We start from the raw sequence: 21588 nt of genomic DNA, 5'->3' as shown, positions 1-21588 counted from the left end.
GTTTTATATAGTATAAAATTGTTGCATTGTGATGAAATCTGTGGTAGGAGGTTCAGATAAGGTTTCGAAAGGTAGCTGGGATGGACAAACTTCAAGACTTCAACAGCAAAGCCCAGGGTTCCCTTCCAGGTTGGTTAAAAGGGGAGACACTGTTGTTTTGATTCAGTATTGTGAGAGCCTAAACAGCACCATAAAAATTCACTAGCTATAAGTGGGTATTACGCTACAATATGTGATCATTTAGCGTAAAACAAATGAAATACAGTACGTGTCAGTGAACATTTTGCTACTTGCCAGACACATTAAATAACAACATGTTCTTGTTATGGCAATAGAAAACCTAATTTGTTTGACGTATGCTTCCTTCAAAACCTCTGCTGTTGCAAACTGGGTGTAGATGGATGGACTTTTAAAGAAGTAGTGTTCTACAGCTGCTCAGCTCACGAGTTTTGTTTTTAAACTCAATTCAGAGCTCTTCTCTACATGAACAAAGCATCTATCCATTAGTTGTTGATGCCTGTTGCCCAGATGAGTATTTAAGATGTGAGTTTGGTTTATCAGCTACCAACAGCTATTGGTCTCTTGCCCCGGCTTCCTCACTGCCTGCGGCTCTTTGCCCTCTGGCTAAATCTCAATCCCCAGATAATGACTACAGCTGTCCTTGGGGCTTCCGTCCAAATGCCCTCGTCTCCTCTCCCCTCCCCCTCCATCAGCCAGACGGTCAGTCGGTCGGTGGGCACGTTGATGCTGGGCAGGCGTCCATGTGACACAGTGGAACTTAGGAAACCCCAAGCAGTGGATTTACAGGAAACTATGCTGCCAGACTGAAATCATTTGTGACCGCAATTTTTTTATGTTTAATAATCCTCAAGACATACTTTTCCAATCACGATTGTCTGTCAGTGTTAGAGCAGCCATGGACGGATTATAAAACAATGGCCCCTGAGCACAGTGTAAAAGGCCTTGAATCATCCCTCAGAGGAGCAGCACTCTAACAGTCAGGCCGCCACGATTTGCATTTGCTGCATATCTCCAACTGTGCTTCTTGCAGATGTTTGGCAGCATTTTGCATCTCTTTGTGGTCATGTTTTTGTCTCACTATGGTCATTTTGTGTGTCATGTTAATTCTATGTCTCACTGAGGTCATTTGGCATCTCTGTGGTTTTTCTTTGATAATTTCGTGTCTCATTTTGGTCACATTGCAATGTGTATGGCCAATTTTCTGTTGATGTGCTCATTTCACATCCCTGTAGGGTCATTTTCTGGACATTGTGCTTCTGTTTGCCTTAATCTTCCTGTCCCACTATGGTCTTGTTTTGTTCCATTTTGGTCATGTTGTAGCTCATGATTTTTAATTTTGTGCCTCTTTGTGCTCATATTGCTTTTCTTTGTGCTGTTTTATTTCTCCATTTTAATCACTTTGCGTGCCATGTTGGTTGTTTCTCTACATGTTACATTTGTTGCCATCTTGACTTGTTGTGGTCATTTTATATAATTTAATTTATGTCTCTCTTGTGTCTTATTTTGGCTGATTTGTGTCTCTTATTGGAATATACATCATAATTCTGAGATCATATTGCCCCATTGTACCTGTCAAATTTGGTGAAACCATATCTCCCCATTTGCGTTTTACATTCCCAGGGAACTGGTCTTCTGAGAGTCCCAAAGGTATATAGAAAGACGGTTGGGGAACGGACTTTTTCTTTCCGTGCATCAGCATTGTAGAACAGTCTACCTACTGAAATCAGGCAGGCGTCTTCCACTGATGTATTAAAACAAAACTGAAGACCCACTTGTTTACTGTTACATATGAATCTTAAATTGTTGGTTTTACTGATGTCTTTTTTATTGTTATTGTTTTTATCTGTTTTTATAGTTTTTATCTCTATGTACAGCACTTTGACTGAAAGCGCTTTATAAACATTTTCATTATTATTATTATTATTATTACGGTATTATTATTATTATTACATCTGACTGTTTGGACCACTGGCCTTGCATGTGCCTGGTAGACCCATATGAGGACAGCACTCGTGGTTTCACATGAGAGTTTTTTGTATTTGTATTTTGCCAGAAATTAACAATCTGAAAACGACAACTGAAACCTGCTAACAGCTATTGCCATTGTGTAATTTTTATGTCACAATTTTCGTCATTCAAATAGTTGCATTCTTAACCATCCATTGTCTGTATACCCTTTAATCCTTATTAGGGTCACAGGGGGTCTGGGGTCTATCCCAGCTGACTTAGGGTGAAGACGGGGGACACCCTGGACAGGTCATCAGTCTATACATAGAGACAGACAAGCACACTCACCTTCACACCTATAGACAATTTAGAGCTACCAATTAACCTCAGCATGTTTTTGGACTGTGGGAGGAAGCCGGAGAACCCACAGAAAACCCACGCATGCACAGGGAGAACATGAAAACTTCATGCAGAAAGATCCCAGGAAGGCCGGGACGTGAACCAGGGATCTTCTAGCTGCTAGGTGAAAGTGCTAAGCCCAGTTAGCCCAGTTGCATAGTTATGTATAAACTGCTTGTTTTTTTTGCTTTTTTCCCCCAAAATCTTCTGCACCTAAACATATACATCATGATAATCCCCAAACTACCCAGCCTTTTTGGACCTAAATTTACTTTGACATATATAAGGAGTCGGAAAAGACTTGCTGCTGCAGTTGGATGCAAGCCGTTAAAAAAGAACTGGACTGAAAGACAAGCAGGCAGCCAGATTTTAATACCAATTGGTAGAATCAAATAAAACAAACAGTCTGCTTGCTTTATGGAAAGGAAGCCATCAGTACTCATGAGTAAAGAAATGAACTGTTGAAGAGATGTTTTCTGTTTTCGTAATAAGCCTTTTCATATGTTGAAAGGTTCCCTGTAAAGTTCAACACAATCATCAAGAAAGGTCACACAATTAAGATGGTTATTAGAAAATCTTTTTAGATTAGATTATGTGGATTCCAAATATTCTTTCCAATCCAGCTGATGGCTCCCGCTGATTCGCATTTTTTGATTAGAAGAGTCATTAGGAGTTGACTTTCTTGACAGTTTGGATACATGGAAATCAGTCTCACCTTTAGCTTGTACTCCTTCTCCTTGGTGACTTTGGTCAGCAGTTTGGCTTTCTGTCTGGTCAGCGCCTCAATCAAAGAGTCACACTGAGCCACGAGACAGGCCTCGAACTCCACACCGTTCTCCTGCAGCACAAACAGGCAGCAGAGGCACAGTCATTATGAAGTACAAAGGAAAATGAACAAGTGAAATGAACTAATGCGTTCCTGACCCGAATACATCACAGCATGTGGCATCTCTATCAAAATAAAGCTACTTTAAGGTGCTCCAAAGTCATCATCATTATGCGTTTGGGTCACAAAAACACAACACAGAGACTAAAATAGATCTGTTGGTATGTTTCTCGTCATTTAGGAGCGCGGAGCAGCTTTGTGTTTATTACTGATATGTTAATTTATCAGCCACAGCTTGTTCTATTTTTGCAGAAGCAACAAAAACATGAATCTACAGTGTTAATTATTTCAATCGGCTGCGCACACAAGCGAATCATTCATCATATTCACCGTCTAACTGCCAGGCTCTACACCATTTTCCCCTCAAAACGCAGCCCATGAAAATACCATCCTGTCAGTTTCAATTCTAGTGTTGTGCTTTGATTAACCAACAATCTGTGACTGTGACCAGCATTTTCTCTGGGTCAGAAGCTGAGGTCAGCACGACATTATAAGAAGACATTTCCAGCTGGAATGGCTCGCAAATTTTAACTGATCTTAGAACAACTGCGGGACAGGATTTTTAGCTTATCATTACAACACAAAAGAAAAGATCGGGTCTTCAGAACTTTTTTTGACCAGCATTTACAGCATCTATATTTCTTTTTTCAACAGACTGCTGACCAAAATATTACATAACCCAACACTGAAACCATACAAAATGAAAATAAGTTTCAAGGCAGTTTTAATCATTAAATGGCTTAAAAACTAAACATGCATTAAAAACGCACACAGCACAGCGTATATTTGTGTACTCAGAGATGCAAATCAAAACTCTTCCTGCAGCTTTTTGCAACAGCTGTTCTGGGCTCTGTCCTACTTTATTTTGCAATCCTCTGTTTGTTTAATGCTTCATAACTTCTCATGCAAACAGTACCACACCATAGTTAGTGGCTTAAAGTGAAGCAAATGCATGCACAGTTCAATGTGTATGCTAACATTACCTATTTATTTACCTTAAAATGTAGGGGACTAGATGCACATATTTGGAGTTTTCTGGTTGTGACAACAATGGATTTGTGATGCTTCAACTAAATGTTCAGTGAGTTCTTAAATGCCTTTAAATGGCTGACATGGTGCACAAAACTGTGATAGAGAGAAGGAAATCCAAAGATATATATTAGTTACATACAAAACAGAAGCTTTCAAAAGTTCTAATTTCACACATTTCTAGCTTAGAAATTGCTGAGTTGCTTGACACAGACTTTAGTTTTGATTACTGAGTCATGTGAATCACATGTAAACAAACAGTAGAAGCTTATATCCACACAAGAGAGCCGCTACAGAAAAGGGTTCAGCTGAAAATTTGGGGGGAACTCATGAAAACTGAGTGGTAACATTTTCAGCATTGTCTTTAATGACTAAGTTACTCAGGTCCTTAAGGATAAACCACACCACACTCTGGGAATTGCCAATGATAAGCAACAACATTGATTCGGATGAATTATTTTTTGCGTGTGACAAATAAGATCTGAAAAAAAAACAACAACAAAACTAACAGTCTGGGCCATAAATATCAAAAATGTCAGTGAAAAAATATTGAGAAAAATATTATATATTAATAGTATTTTCTATTTTTACTAGGCGTATATCTTTAAGCAACTCCCCTCCTGCTCATAACTGCTAAATATTCTTTCATTTTCAGGATTTTAACTCTTTAAATGCCAGTTTGCTTACATGATACAATTGTTGTTTTTATTTCAAAATAAATAAAAGACAGCCAATATTATTTTCCCATGAAATAATTGTAATAGCCACTTTAGCTGCCTACATTTTTTAAATCAACATCAGTACAGATTTACAACCACTAAATATTCATTCTTTTTCAGGATTAGAAAAATGAAAATGACAACCAGTTTGTTTAAATGGTGACACTGCTGTTTATGATGGGTGGGAAATAAGAAAAGAAAAGAATTATCCATCACAAAATACAGTCAAACCTTTGACTGGTAGTGTAAATGTCAGGACCACAAGTGATTTATTTATCACAGTCTGGAATTAGCCAGTGATTAGCAGCACATTGATTGTGATGTAGTGTTAATTTTGTTCTGTGACAGTTTGACAGAAACAGCTCGGGACACTCAGGACCTTAAGGACAAAAATGTCAAAACAACTGCGTTAGAAATATTAGATGTTAAAGCTTTGTCAATAAAGGTTGATGCTTTGACAACCTGCATCTTGTTTGTACTCGTCTCCATACAGTGCTGCAGCCCGATTAACAAACAGGAGGCCCTGAGTCATGTCCTATAGGTTTTCATCCAGTATCATACAGTAACTGGTTGTTAATTAGAGAATGATCCACTCGGGCATTTCATGGCTGCACTGATGAGCAGATGAGGTCTTACAGCAGTGATTTCCAATCAAGCCTCTTCCGCTCCGGGACACAGTTCAGATCTGTAAGAGGATGAGTGCTGCAGATATTTACTCCTCTTTCATACACTTGCCTTTCTCTTTATCCATCCATCTCTTTTCCTGCTCGATTGGCTCAGACAGAGCAAAGTAAAGCTAAGAGTTTTTTTTTCTTGTGTGCTTAAACACAATCCTCTTCTCTTTGTAATAAGACTCTTAATGCCTGCTTGCATTGCTGCAGCAATAACTGTCCATGCAGACAGAGTGTGTATGTGCATATGTGTGCGCTTTTGTGTGCACGACCGGCAGATGCAATACGAGAGATCTGCTGCACAGTAATGCTGTCTACAGGGAAAACACGCACATGCAAATTTACACACATAGCCGCTACGAAAATGTGAATGATAAGGTTTGTTTTTAGTTTAGAGCCCGAATGTTGCTCTGTGACTGATTAATTTGGGGCTTATTGTCCATTACCAGAAAGTTCCTCAAAGCAAGACATTTAGTCCAACACACAGCAGTAGTGTTGTACGGTAAATTATGTAAAGACCTCCACATGTGAAGAAAACTGATCAGACGTGGATATGGGTTTTGGTACAATCTTGCACAGCCAGGCCTCTGTGTTGTCACACTCATGGAGATAGAGAGAAATTCAAGTAAAAAAGGAATCCTGAAATCTTGCAGGTCTTGCAACGGTGATTTAATAGCGAGTTTGAAAATAGCTGCCTCTAGAAACTGCATCTTTGAGGTAGTTAAACCTTACTTAAACCTGTTGTCTGCCACTGCACTCGGTACACAATATTTTCCTGTTACTGCTTCTATGGTTTACATTGAGGCAAATGCTCAATTAAGATTAGGAAAAGACTATGGTTAATAATAGCAACAACAAAAAAAATCAGCAATCTTAATATACATAAGGATAAAGAGTGGCCCCCAGTGCCAAAAGTCCAACTGATGTGGACGTTATCAGTATACAAGTTACAGTGCAAAATTTGTCTTCAATGGATATTTTACACTAGAAAGCATCAGAGCAAATGGAGCTTTGCAATATGTGTTAAAGGTAGCAACAGGATGTATTTTAAGCTAGATCAAGATCTTTTTCCCAACCTAACCAATTAGTTTTGGGGCCAAAATTGAACTCAACACTGACTAAAAAGACACTGAGTGAAAGCAAAAGTCAAAATGAGACAGAAGAAAAAAATCTAACCATTAGTGTTGTTGTGGCATTTTAAGATTGAAGGGATGATAAAATGAGACAAATAGGATGTGTAAATCAGATTTTAGAACAAACAATGATAAGATCGGAAGACCTAACGTGTTGGCTGAATTATTCATACACTAAATAATCCCGTGCAAAGCAGCAACCCAACGGAAGCTCATGAAGCCTATACAAGGAACAAGACTGGAAGTTCATGCCCTCTCTTCATCTGCACTCATGAGTTGAAACCAAGGTCAGCTGAGCTAAGCAGAAATAATGTAAACCTAGCAGAAGTAAAAAAAAAAGAGAGAATCTTTTGATGTGATTACATCGATACATTCTGATTGAGTCTTAAGACAATTGGTTTTGACTTTCCAGAATGGAACAGTAGAGTTCAAAAGAAGTTTACATAGGCATAAAAGATGCTGTAATGCTTTATGCAGTCAGTTAGAATCTTGAGATTTTGCTTGTTTGTTCATACAGCCTCTGTATTAAATTAACATTAGTCGCATCAGAGTGTGAAGACTGCTTGAAGATTCTTTCTTGAGAGCTTTATGATGACTCCAACTTTTGATTGGAATTGGTTTTTGACTACATGTTTGACAAAGCTGCCTGAACATCACAGGTCTTTGGCATGCAGACTAACTCCCAACAGTGTGGTGTAAGATGTCACTTAAAATCAAGTCTTATGAGTGAAAATGAGCAGATTTACATATTCTCTGTCCCACAAGGATCCAAGTGTGGACCTCTGTTGGTGCCAAATTGTGGCCACACCACCATTAAATGAAGTGATAATGGCTTACTGAGCCTACTCAAAAGTGGAGGAGGTCCTTACCTGCTCATATGTATCGGAATGATGTGCAGTAACACATATTGAACTGTGCGATAATATCTAAGGTCAGACTTTCTCTCTGTCTAGTCACACATTTATACTTGTGTTTTAAAGATGGACTGCAACAATATACCTCACTATTTTTGCTTTTGTTTTCGAGAGAGAGCAGTCATCAATCACTCGGCCACAAAAGGTCACTTGTCAAGAAATACTTAATGGTAGGTTCTTTCAAGTTTTTCAACAAGCAGTACATGCTGTTGTTTTCTGGTGGGCACAACTAAGAGTAGACAGTTAGGGCTCATGGCGATCTTGTCTTCAACAAAAAGAGTGAAGAGAGACAGGGAATGTGGGGAAAGTGAGAAGAAAAATGACATGGAGCAAAGGTCCACTCTGCCCTGGAATCAAAGCTGAGAATCATCGCTCGAATGCACCCATGTGGCATGAACCCAAAATACACAGCTTGGATTGCAACAACTAAGGCACTTTACCTAAAGAGCTAATCTCCAAGGCTATGCCCCACCAGGCGATGGGGTCAGTCTGTTTCATTTCAGACAGAATCCAGGCTATGTGTTGCTAGAATGGCCTCGATTTTGCACAGAGTTTACTTATTTGCTTCTGGGTCCCAAGACTGAGGTCTGTAAAACTGAATTTTTAGAATTTCAGAGCTGGGAGAAATGGTGAGGAGAAAGACAAAATCATTTCTAGGAAGTTCAACTGATTGAATGGTTCAAGTAGAGGCCACATTTTTAAATCAGGGTGATATTGGGGAAGTTATTGTAAGTCTATAAGTGTTGATGTATCCATAGTTTTCTTTTGTTTTTACCAAAACATCTAGTCTCTGATAGACATTTTACTAACTTTTCAGGCCTCAAACATGAGTAGAATTTGATGGGTGGAAAGTATGGCAAGCCAAGGTTCTACATTTTGCCATTTCAAAATGGTGAAATGGACTTGAATGGAATACACCCTGTGCATGATAGCATGTGCTAATTCCGGTTGAAAAACTCTGGGTGCTACAGTTACTTCCGGTCCCGCTTACAGCGCTGTCAAAATGGAAGAAGCCAGAAGTACACTTTACTTTTCCAGCTGCCTAGGCAACTTGCCTAAAATTTCTGTTGACGATGTTTATCGTCTCTTTGATGATTTTTCGTCAGCTCCTCAAAGCAAACGGGAAAAGGGATTCAAATTTTATATATCCCAGTAGATATATAACTTTGAAGGTAAGTGGCATCGCATCCTACATAACTAGCGCTAGCTTAACTGTAGGGCTTGCCAAACATGTACCTTATCATTTTATTTTCTAGTATTTATACATTACTATTTTTTGCTTAGTTAGCTACTAGAATCCAATTTACACTTTAGTCTTTGGTACTTAGTCGAGTTCAGCAAGACATTTTATATTTGTAGTTTTGTTTGAACAAAATGACAAATAAATGCTTGGATTTCCTCTATATTTGATTAGGTGTCAAAACGGAATAACAAATGATTGAAGAGTGCACGGATTGTTGTTATAGTTTATCAGATATTTGCTGTTTGATCAGTGACTATGCACTAATATTCCCGATCCTCAGCTCAGTGTGAAACATTTTTTTTTGTCTAATTTTGGCAATCCACTGAGCCCGCAAATGCCGGTCTTTTGGAAAACGGTGAAGGCTTATAGAACCGTTATAAACACCAGAAGCCGAACATAATGGTACACTACAGTACCTCCCATATCGACCTTGAACACGCTGAAATCTGATTTTTTTGTTTTGCCGAGAAAACAGTGTTTTTCTTTTTTGATTCCATGTTATCCACGCTGCGAAATAGCCTCCGGAAGGACCTGTAAGCCCTCCCGGTCAGAACCCGGAAGTTAGCATTTTGACGTGCACAGGGTCTATTGTGGACTGAATTTGTAGGACCACAAAAACTGGTGTGCAGAGGGCTTTAAATGTATGTGCAAAATTTTAATCTGCTTCCATGCTGTCTTCATGTTGAAATTCAATAACATTTGAGACCAATTTTGGCCCCTGTCTTGGGCTGCTCTGACATGGCAGTAACATGGTTTGTCAAAAGCAGCTGCAGTCGCAGTTCCATAGTTTGCTTAAAATGCGAATGTGAAGTGCAGAAGTCTGACACTGAAGTGTAAATATGTGAAATAAGAAACCTCCTACACATTAATGCTAAGAGTGATATCATTTGTCCTTGGATGAAGAATGATGTGGATATCAGAAATGACAACTGCGGATAGGAAGAATGTTATTGTGGATATCTGAAATGTTTTTCGTTTTGACAAGGAAGAATTGAATTACTGATATCTGCAATACATATCTAGGCTCGCTATGAAATGTTAAAATGGATTGCCATATCTACACAGTGGCGAGGCAGTGACAGCAAAAGGTGAAATGAGGAGAGGGAGCTGCTGTGGGAACTGAGATGCATGAGTAGGGAGCGAGTGGAAAAACAAATGGGTTTTTTCTGGAGCACTGAGGCTGAAAATATAGTAGTGTGAAGTGTTACCGGGCAGCACGCAGACAAAGTGCTGGCATGAACTTAGACACTGCCAGTAGTGGAGCTGTACACAGAATGGGAGCAACTGTTTGGATATAGCATTTAGCGGCAGTAGATTTCAGCCTTTAAACAACTGTTGTTTCTGTCTGTTGTATTTATTGACTTAAATATTCATCTTTTTTGTGATTGTGAATTGTAAACCTGGTTTGAAAAGATTCAACGTGAATAAAAATTTTACTTACTTTCTATGTAACCATTATTTAGCATTTTTATCAACAGTCTAAGATACAGCAGCAAGTCCAACTGTAATGTTAATACTTGCAGACTCCGTTCACTTTTGTTTTCTGGTTGAATTGCATTCTGAGCTACTGAGAGTAAAGTTAGTCTGAAAATCATTATTTAATGCTTCAGTGAGGAAAACCGCCCCAGGCTATAAATAGTTTGTTAGTGATGATATGATGGCTGAACAATATCATGCTATTATACTATGAAGATGTCTTCTGATCGACAGTTGTACAGATAGTCACAGATTGAATTAATAACCATATACATTATTGTTCAAAAATGTGGGGTCACCCAGACATTTTTTTCAATGAAAACTCACACTTCATTTCATGTGCTAACATAACTGAACAAGAGTTTTCTAATCATCTATTAGCCTTTCAACACCATTAGCTAACACAATGTAGCGTTAGAACACAGGAGTGATGGTTGCTGGAAATAGTCATTTACCACATTATCAATGTCTAGACTAGCCTGGCCGCGCAAGACCCATGTTTTTGAAGGCACAAGGGTCTAGGGCCGCTCGACAGGGAGGGAGGCGGGCTAAAAGGTTGTCTTTCAAATCACTCTGCAGCAATTGGGTAGGTATACAACCAATCAGCGCAACGAATAGGCTGACGGAGTTCCTAGAGCGCCGGCGGATTGTGGCTAAGTCCCATTAGCTTCCCAACCAGCGGAGCCAACTGGTATATTAAGGATTTGCCATATCCCGTCGGCATAAAACCAAATACGTCTTTCTTCTCAATGAAACACTTCAGTGCCGTCCTTTGTTCATCTTTCAAGTTGAATTTTAGCTTCAAATCTTTAAGGGCTGTGGCCAAAGCCGAGTCGAAAGATAACTGTTTATTGTGCGCCGGTTGTTTCTGTCAGAATCGTCGCGCCTCTGTCGTCACTTAGTTAAGCCCGCCTTCTGACTCTACACTTCATGGTGATTGGTCCGGCCAGTTTTAGGAGAATCCAGCCTCGAGCCTTATGGAGGGTAACTTGACCCACCCTGGCAGAGAATTAAATTCGTTGCCGTGGGTTGTCTAGCCCGGCTAGGCTATGTCTAGACTGTATTTCTGATTCATTTAATGTTATCTTCATTTAAAAAAATGCTTTTCTTTCAAAAATGAGGACCTTTCTAAGTGACACCAAACTTTTGAACGGTGGTGTATCTGATATTGAATTCAGTGTAAAGGTGTGTTGATACCTGTATCTGCTGAAGCATGTTCTTGAGTTGAACCAGGAACTCCTTGGCATCTTTAGCTTTCTCTGACACTCCATTCAGAGCCTGTGAGATCTGGCACTGCAGAGACACACAGAAAGAAGATACAACACTGTTAAAATACATCAAACAGAATGGCCACGTCATTCATTTTTCATTTACTGCTACAAGCATCACATTCACAAATGTTCAGTGTGCACAAAGAGGAAGATAATGTATTTGTGGTCCAGTCAAGTTTACATGAAATCTATTGATGCTTAAAGAATTTAAGGAATTTTCAACCCTTCATTTTCAAAAACACAAAAATACAAACAAGAAACCTTGTCTTATTGAAAACAGAAAGTACACATCCTCAGTAAGAAAAAAAATTACTTGATATCAAACAGATCGGGGCTAAGGTCAAACATTCGGTTACATAAGAATGTAATATTAGCCCTGTGTGAGACTGAATCAAAGCTCTTCTCATTCCAACTGTGAAACCAGTACAACCAGTAATACACTGAGGCTTCAAGGCTTTTCCTAAGATGTCGGTTATGTAATCATTTAACCCCACAGACAGCTCTCTGTGGATACTCAGCTTACACTTGATCCTGGCCTAAGGTGGACTCACTGAGACTCCCTTTCATGGGCTGAGACTGTGCAGCATCGTAAGAAAATGGAGTCATTTTATTGAGATTAGAGTCATAAAAATTGTTGCTGAAAATGCTTTTTTCACCTTATTGTAATTCAAAACTGAAGCAAATAATCAGGCATTAACCGAATTAGCAGCAACTGTACATTTGGTTCTGATGACGCTTAATGTCCAGCAGCATAGCATGCTAAAAATACAAAAAAATCATGAACAGAAAAATGCAGTAAATATTTGAGAAAATGCAAGCGTTACCATTCGCAAAAAAATGTCTGCGCTTAGATCTGAGCACCGAAACTAATGGGATTTACAGCCTTTGATCCTCATTAAATTGCATTTATTCTTTCCCAAATGCAGCAATTCTCCCAATTTTCTGCCTATTTTTTGTAGGTGTTGCACTGTATACAGATGGTATAATGTAACATATTGTCTGTATCTCTATCAGCAGCTCCGTTTCTTAGCGATGCTTCCTTTGGTCGACTGAATAATTTCATTTTGCCAGTGATCTAGTTTCCAGAAATGAAATATACGCAAAGCAAACAAGATTTCAGATCCTCTAAGCTTCTGAACCACAAGCAGTTTCTAGGTGTTTTTTTTGTGTGTGTGTTTTTTTGCTTGAGTAACATTTATATTGTTGTAGGGATAATTTTTCACTTCAGTATAAAGTCCTTCACCTCTAACAGCACAAAACACAACAGCCATGACTAGAAGCATTAAGACCTCAGAAATGTTTTTGGTTAGTATTACAAAGTTGAAACTGAAATTGCTGTCTGAATAACTAGAATCAATATTTTCCTAAGGACCCATAGGCATCAAAAATAGGATAAAAATGATGCCACACATACTGTAGTTCAACCAGTGACTGATGGCAATGGTTTTACAGTTCGCACAAAAATGACACATTTTTTTTAGTTTGTTGATAGAATATGAGTAGTGGAAATTATTTATTTTTAACATTTTTTAATGAAACATATAGAATAAAGTAATTTTGATAAAATATCATGATTTTAAGGTGAAATGTGTTTACTTGTCCTGACAGAACAGCACGTCAGATTAAAATTTTTAATGGCAAGTTTGAAAAGATGGAAATCTCATGACTGTTTTGGGTTTTTTTTTGTCTTTTTGGTTTGTTTTAAACAGTTTCTGGCTCTGGTAAATGTTGTCTTTTTGTCATTGTTTGGCTTTCTAACCGAGTGGTGGACTTTTGTATTCTTAGGGTTTTAAAATACCTGGACTGCCTGAAAACTAAAATGCAGTTTTAGAAGTTTTCCCAAAACGCATACAAAGTATTTTCAATTCATTTCTACCCTTCAGATTTATTTGCCTGTTGAAAGATTAGAATCAGGGCACAAAATATTAGCGACAGTCTAGCTAAAGTGCAGCGTATCTTAGTTCTGCAGCTGCTGTGGCACCAAAAATTATTGATACCGCCAGTTGAAGCTGTGTAAACTGAGATATGTTAATATGTTTGACCTCTGTAGTCCTGCTGTTCCTCTGGTTTGGTTAGGTATTTATTAAACCAGCAAAAGTTAAAAAAAAAAAAAAAAAAAGAAAGACATGACAATCAGTCAGCAGATGGTATAAATTAGGGTTCTCACAGCTTTTAAAATGTTTTTTGCATAGTACCTTTGGTTTTCAGGGCATATGTGATGTTTAATATTGTGATTTTATGGAATATCTTCTTAGATACAGTTGCAGACATTTTCCTACTCTGTTGACAATAGATCTGTGCACTTACACTGTAGTATAAAACATATTTGCACCGTGAATGTAAGCCATATATGCAAAATAATTTAGACAGTTTTGGAAAGAGATGATGATGTCTTTGTCTGTGTTTAAAACAATGATATCCATTCTGGACACAAGCTGAATATCATAAAACATCCAAAGAGTCCATATCACCAAACAAACACAGCAAACCACCATGAGGCGGATTACATATTCCAGCCAAACTCAACACTGTTTAGGAAGAGGCCCACTGGGTGGGTGTGTGTGCATCAGTCACTGGTAAATAAGAAAAGACAGGACAAAGGAAACACACTCTGGTACACACATGCCAAGCTGTGATGGATCTGCTCCGCTGTCACCACACCCACATTCCCCACCTGCTTCCCCTTTTCTGGATGGTGATCTCATGAATGCAATCACACACACACACACACACACACACACACACACACACATGCACACACACATACATAGAGAGAGATAGACAGAAGGAAATTTGAAGGGTGTGGAACTCCCTTTTTGTGTCTCAAAACCATAAATAAGTTTTATTTTCTACAAAGAGCAAAGGTCAGAAATCTCTGCATGTGTGATCATCGCATTCGTTAAAGTCAAGCGAGGTTTTGAAATTCAGTAAATGCATGTTTGAAAAGAATAAAAACAACCACAGCCACAAATATCACAAAAGCCAACAGCAAGATTTTGTTTTAAAGACTCACAAAAAGTTTTAAAAATTAAGTTTCATTCACTAAATCAATAAAATTTTAGCCACAGTTGATATAATGCACCAGATCTCTTCTCTGTGCTTTGTTTCAGCCCTTTGGCTTCCTTCCATGCACAAATCCACAACTGTGGAAATGAGAGATTTGGATTGTTCTCGCACGCCAATAAAACAAATATTTGTAGCTACATCGAAGTAGGGCAGTAATTCAGTGTTACACAGTCAGTCTTACCGGTTTGTATTTTAACATTAAATCATACACAATAAACTTGAAATGGTGATTATGTGTAAGTGCAGATTATTAGAAAATTCCTCTTTATTCAATGTCAGTCTTGTGGCTACATCTGAAATCAAATCTACCACGGTCACTCCACTGTACGTATAATCTCGTCTACACAATGCGCAGTCCACCCCCACACACACACACACGGACACACTCAGTGGTCTTATCTCTGTCCATCCTTCTTCGATACACGTGCTGCATGCAGTCAGGAGGAGGGACGTGTGGAGGTCATGGTTCACAAATCACCGCAGCCCTTCTGTGGAGCTTCTCGCTGCTTCTCTCCAAGAGGCCATCTGGCTCAGCAAGCTGTCTGGCCTCTGTGTGTGTGTGTGTCTGTGTGGGTGTGTTTGCATGCCAAGATGCTAACAAGGGGATGACGGATGTGCCATATGAAGGCTGTCCCGGCACAGCCCCTCCTCTCTTATTTGTCCCGTCTGGTTCTTCATTCATTTCACTGCAGTGCTGCTCATCAGGTCGAAGTTCTGACATACTTCCACCTCAGTCACTACAGCGATCATGTTTTATTCATTTATTGATTTTCTCAACCCACTAGTTATTTCCCAAAGTGATGTAGAGCTGGAGTTTATCCCAGCATGCATTGTGTGGAAGGCAGATAGACACAAGCAATACCGGGTTGGGAGGAGGGGTGGTTAAAGTGGTCACAGATTAGTTTTTTTTCTTTATTTAACCAAGTGAAGTCACGTTCTCTGGGGAGACAAGGTAGAATAAAACACAGAAACGGAAGACAGCTGTCACACACCGCACAGCATCAATAATTCTAACTACAGATATGGGTTTAGTTTTAAAGTGTCCAAATACATCAGATGCTCTGACCAAGTGTGGCTTTTATAATATCCTTCAAAACTGAGTTAAATACATTAGCAGTGATCTCATCTGACAAACACTTCAGGTAACAGGAGTCATATACAGGGAACCAGTTTGCAGAAAGCCATGAGAGAGGAGAGCAGATTGAGTAAAATTAACTACAGACACATACTGAAGATACTTTTAATTATCCATCTTACAAATCTAACAGATACAAAACAACTTGATAAAGTCTTGTTTACAACTAGCATTGACTGAGGAGTAATTACAACCAATAAGTGTTAAAAAATGATCAAAGAGGCATATCTGCAAACTACATTTGAGGTGTTGTTGTGTGTCTGTGTTGGAAGCTCAGCCAGAGGACACAGAAATCTGGTTTTCACTTCAAAAATTCTGAACCAAATTTGAAACTATTTCTTTTGAACCATTCAGGGCTTCCAGCAAAAATAACTTGTTCAAACAGCCTGTTGTACAGCCACGACGGAGGATAAAATAGTTGTTCTGAATGTCTATATTCAAAGGTGGAGAAGTGGGCCGCTGTGAAAACACGTAACATACACACGTGGACAAAATTGTTGGTACCCCTCAGTTAAAGAAGGAAAAACCCACAATTCTCACTGAAATCACTTGAAACTCACAAAAGTAACAATAAATAAAAATTTATTGAAAATTAAATAATCAAAAACAGCCATTACTTTTGAATTGTTGATTAACATAATTATTTAAAAAAACAAACTAATGAAACAGGCCTGGACAAAAATGATGGTACCTCTATAAAAGATTGAAAACTATTTGACCAGAGTGACATGATTAACTCAGGTGTGTCATTTAATTGACATCACAGGTGTTTCCAAACTCATAATCAGTCAGTCTGCCTATTTAAAGGGAGACAAGTAGTCACCCTGCTGTTTGGTGAAAAGGTGTGTACCACACTGAACATGGACAACAGAAAGCGAAGGAGAGAATTGTCCCAGGACATCCGAAAAAAAATGATAGACAAACATCTTAAAGGTAAAGGCTATAAGACCATCTCTAAACAGCTTGAAGTTCCTGTGACAACAGTGGCTGATATTATTCAGAAGTTCAAGACCCACGGGACAGTAGCCAACCTCCCTGGACGTGGCCGCAAGAGGAAAATTGATGACAAATTGAAGAGACGGATCGTTGGAATTGTATCCAAAGAGCCCAGAGCAACCTCCAAAGAAATTAAAGGTGAACTCCAAGGCCAAGGTACATCAGTGTCAGATCGCACCATTCGTCGTTGTTTGAGCCAAAGTGGACTTCATGGGAGACGACCAAGGAGGACACCACTGCTGAAAAAAACTCATAAAAAAGCGAGACTGGAATTTGCAAAAATGCATGTTGACAAGCCACAAAGCTTCTGGGAGAATGTCCTTTGGACAGATGAGACCAAACTGGAGCTTTTTGGTAAGGCACATCAACTCTATGTTCATAGACTCAAAAACCAAGCATACGAAGAAAAGAACACTGTCCCTACGGTGAAACATGGAAGAGGCTCAGTAATGTTTTGGGGCTGCTTTGCTGCATCTGGCACAGGGTGTCTTGAAAGTGTGCAAGGTACGATGAAATCTGAAGACTATCAAGGCATTCTGGAGAGAAATGTGCTGCCTAGTGTCAGAAAGCTTGGTCTCAGTCGCAGGTCATGGGTCTTCCAACAGGACAACGATCCAAAACACACAGCCAAAAACACCCAAGAATGGCTGAGAGAAAAGCATTGGACTATTCTAAAGTGGCCTTCTCTGAGCCCAGATCTGAATCCCATTGAACATATGTGGAAGGAGCTGAAACATGTCATTTGGAGAAGACACCCATCAAACCTGAGACAACTGGAGCTGTTTGCTCATGAGGAGTGGGCCAAAATACCTGTTGACAGCTGCAGAACGCTCATTGACAAATACAGAAATCGTTTAATTGCAGTGATTGCCTCAAAAGGTTGTGCAACAAAATATTAAGTTATGGGTACCATCATTTTTGTCCAGCCCTATTTCATTAGTTTGTTTTTTTAAATAATTATGTTAATCAACAATTCAAAAGTGATGGCTGATTTTGATTATTTAATTTTCAATAAATTTTTATTTATTGTTACTTTTGTGAGTTTCAAGTGATTTCAGTGAGAATTGTGGGTTTTTCCTTCTTTAACTGAGGGGTACCAACAATTTTGTCCACGTGTGTATGATTTCCATATCTCTTGGCATGTTCAAAGATGTTTAAAATATTCCATTTTGACTGATTGTTTGTGTTGGATGGGATTTTTCCGTTAAAAAGTGCTTAGGGATCAAAAGGTCTTTTAAACATTTAGATACATTTCCACATTGGACTGGTTCCTGGGTACTGTACTCTGTGGTAGAAAATATAACATTGCTATGTTCTAACTTTTTTTGACTAGGGCACAAACACAACTTTGTTGTCAACATAATAATAATAAACAGTTGCTTTAGGTCATTGAATAGTCATGGTTGAAACAAATGCTGAAAGTTGGTGAGAAACAGAAAACAAGCAGCAACCTCCTGAGCTAAAGTCCAGTGTTTTGTCAACCCATCCATCCACCCTGACCTCCTCCCTATGTTCGCCATAATTACTCTGGCCACCAGAAGCCACTGACACAGAAGCTACTTGCACAAATGACCTATGAGGCTCCTTTTGTTTGCAGACATATCCAGAAATCCAGAAATAATCAGGCATCAAGCAAAGATGTTTCATTTTAGATATTATAAGATGTCTTCCATTTCACTCAAAGTTTGTAGCCAGTATTTAAGCAATGCATGCTTCAGCTTTCCACATCAGACTTACTGAACCAGGACTGGCGTCATGGTGTGCAGATACATCACTTAAATGTAAAAATTTTAGATGAGCTCGGAGAAATTTTCCATTTTCAGCAGATGAATTTGTCTTTGAGGGTTAAACAGTGAACATTCACTTCATGAAATGAAATCTGCACAGTGATAAGTAACAATGACCAAACCACATTTCTGAGGAGAGGGGGACTTTAAATATGGGGATTACAGAAAATATTTTCAAACTTCAAGGGGAAGAAAATACCTTATTGTAAGAAATTAAACTAAAAAACATGGGAGGGAAGTTCAAACCCTGACCTGCCAGCAGAGAGGCTTGTCAGATTATTAGTTTTGATACTGTTTTTTCTGATGCTGGAAAGATTAAGGGGGAAGCAGTTCAGACACTGTTTGATCATCTAAGAAGCATTCCTGCTGAAGTATGGGCCCTTTAACCACCCCAAGACTACATGCAACCTCAGCTGAACTGCAGGGCAACAAAGTCACCTTTACTCTCATACATACTCAATGAATTCCAAATCATACTATGTTCTTATTCTGCAGAAAGAGCCGATGCTCTGCAGGAATCAATACATTTTTACTGCGCCAAGGAACACAGTGGAGGGATGTGACGATCGGCGTAAATTTGTCCTTCAGTCTGTTTGTCTGTGCCCAACATTGCTCAAAACTGGAATAATGGATTTGGATGAAATTTTAAGGGAAGGTCAGAAATGAGACAAGGACCACCTCTTTGGATTATGGCAGTGATGCGGCTTGTAGTCTGGATCCACGGATTTGTTGAAGATTTCTGAATCATTGCCAAATAGCAGAATGGCGTCACTGTAACTCTGACAACAAGTGAACACTACAACTGCCTGCTGACGATCATGTGATTGCGATCCTTCTACAAATCGACCGCCGCTCTCGGAGTGCTTTTCTTGTTTAGACTGTGATCATATGCTTTAGTGTATCCAGCTGCTACCGTTCACTTCATAAAGAACATTCACTGCATTTTGCATTCATTCACTGACATATTTTCTCTGAAGTTTATCAAAACATCCCCCATATCCTGAGAAATACTTCACAAAAAGCTCCTTTGGGAGATGTTCAACTTTACCCTGCTATGAGATTATTAAATTTGCAGGAGCTGAATGGGAAGCAGGAAAATGTGTCTTCACACTGAATTTTCTGCTCATTCAGGGTGAGTATCTGTGGTACAGAACAGATCAGAATGCTGTAGATAGAATTTGCTGGCTACCGGTTAAAAATAAAAAACAAACAATAAACTACTGTTGGTTAAAAATGTCTGCTCTGTGGTTTATCTTCCTTAATGCAATGCCTTGAAATGACTCCACTGTTGTTCATGAAAATCCAGTTGTTGTTTTGTGTCACTGATGTTTTCAGTAAAACCTGCAGCAAGAATCGGTGTTTAGTGCTTTGAAATAATACTTCATAAAGCAGCACTTCCTGCCAAGCCTGAATACTCTGTCATTACAGAATCCAGGTCTAAATTTGGCTACAGTCACGATGTGTCAACCTACACTAGACTCCGGTAAAACTGTGTGTAACTGTGCTGAAATGTGACAAGTCTGCCCTGCAGGAGGAGGACTAGTGAGCCAGGAAGAGATTTCGAACAAGGGAAATACAGAAACTCGGAAAATCAAGCAGCAAACACAAATTGAAAGTGAAAAATAACAAGAGATGATAAGAAATAGATTTCCATCTCAACAAGGATCAACTCAATTCAGAAATCCAATTTCTTCCCTCCTTTGTTTCTTTTGTTCTCCTCCCCCTTGACCTTTTTTCATCCTTTATTACTCCTCCAAACGGGAATGTCATTTTTCTTTTCCCCGCTGTCAGCAGCCCTCCATGCTGCTCTCAGAGACAAGTGCTTTTATCTCATTATCTTATTACAGGAGCAATGCAGGAGCATTTATTCAGTCTGTGACATTCAGAGAGATCAGTGACATTCATGGAGGCACAGCTGTGTTGGTTCACTGATACAGTTCAGTTTAACAAACAACATCATGCAGGAGAACAGGCAGGGAAACTAACAATGTAGCTCCAGGTTCACAGAGTAGCTTTGCCAACATTGACATGTGCTTTAATTAATCAATTAATTGACAGACTCTCTTTTTAATAAGTCCATCTTGCCTTGCAGTGTAGGAAGTTGTTGGATTAGAAACTTTTCTTGCAATATTTCCAGGAAATTAATCAAGTTTTTCAGCATCTGAAACAGACGTGTATGAATACCTGCATTTGTAGAACAACCAGCAGAAGCTACTCTCTCTGAAAAGACCAGTGTTTGGCCAAGTAACCTAGCCTAGCCACGCTAGACCCATGTTTCTGAAGGCACAAGGGTCTAGGCACGCTCGACAGGGAGGGAGGCGGGCTAAAAGGTTGTCTATCAAATCACTCTGCAGCAATTGGGTAGGTATACAACCAATCAGCGCAACGAATAGGCTCCAAGAGCGCCGGAAATCAGAGGATGTGGTAGTTCGGTGAAGCCTTATTTATACAGTCAATGGGTGAAGTTCAAGTATATTACAGACATGTTAACAGAAAGATTATTCAGAGTCGGTGCTAATGGAGCTCAACGACTGTTGTCGTTTTTGTTGTCGACCCTGGCAGAGAATTAAATTTGTTGCCGTGTGTTGTCTAGCGCGGCTAGGCGAGTTGTTTCCGGTTGTTTCTGTCAGAATCATCGCGCCTCTGTCGTCACTTAGTTACGCCCGCCTTCTTACTCTACACTTCATGGTGATTGGTCCGGCCAGTTTTAGGAGAATCCAGCCACGAGCCTTATGGAGGGTAACTAGACCCACCCTGGCAGAGAATTAAATTCGTTGCCGTGGGTTGTCTAGCGCGGCTAGGCTACAAGTAACCCGTTACAAGCTAGATTTAGTAAAGCTTGACAACAGAGCCCAGTTTGCAACAATGTAATCAGCAAAACGCAAAGGTCCCAAT

At 39.3% G+C, this 21588-nt stretch overlaps 2 protein-coding genes across 2 annotated transcripts in view; both read right to left on the bottom strand.

Annotated features, from left to right (window-relative positions):
• LOC110945556 (moronecidin-like) overlaps positions 1-6950 on the bottom strand; it is a 307687-nt gene extending 300737 nt beyond the window's left edge. Inside the window, exon 1 of the mRNA XM_051960976.1 lies at positions 6940-6950. The gene's annotated coding sequence lies outside the window, so the exon portion shown is untranslated. The remainder of the gene's footprint in view (positions 1-6939) is intronic.
• The window catches only part of LOC110957908 (E3 ubiquitin-protein ligase TRIM9), a 94881-nt gene that overhangs the window by 46810 nt on the left and 26483 nt on the right, over positions 1-21588 (bottom strand). The window contains exons 2-3 of the mRNA XM_022204144.2: positions 11636-11731; positions 3083-3205 (exon numbers count right to left, since the gene is read on the bottom strand). Coding sequence (XP_022059836.1) covers positions 3083-3205; positions 11636-11731 — 219 coding nt within the window. The remainder of the gene's footprint in view (positions 1-3082; positions 3206-11635; positions 11732-21588) is intronic.

Source organism: Acanthochromis polyacanthus, chromosome 16 (assembly GCF_021347895.1).
Source record: "Acanthochromis polyacanthus isolate Apoly-LR-REF ecotype Palm Island chromosome 16, KAUST_Apoly_ChrSc, whole genome shotgun sequence".
NCBI lineage: Eukaryota > Metazoa > Chordata > Actinopteri > Pomacentridae > Acanthochromis > Acanthochromis polyacanthus.
The sequence above is the reverse complement of the archived record's forward strand: the minus strand, read 5'-3'. Positions and strand labels throughout refer to the sequence as shown.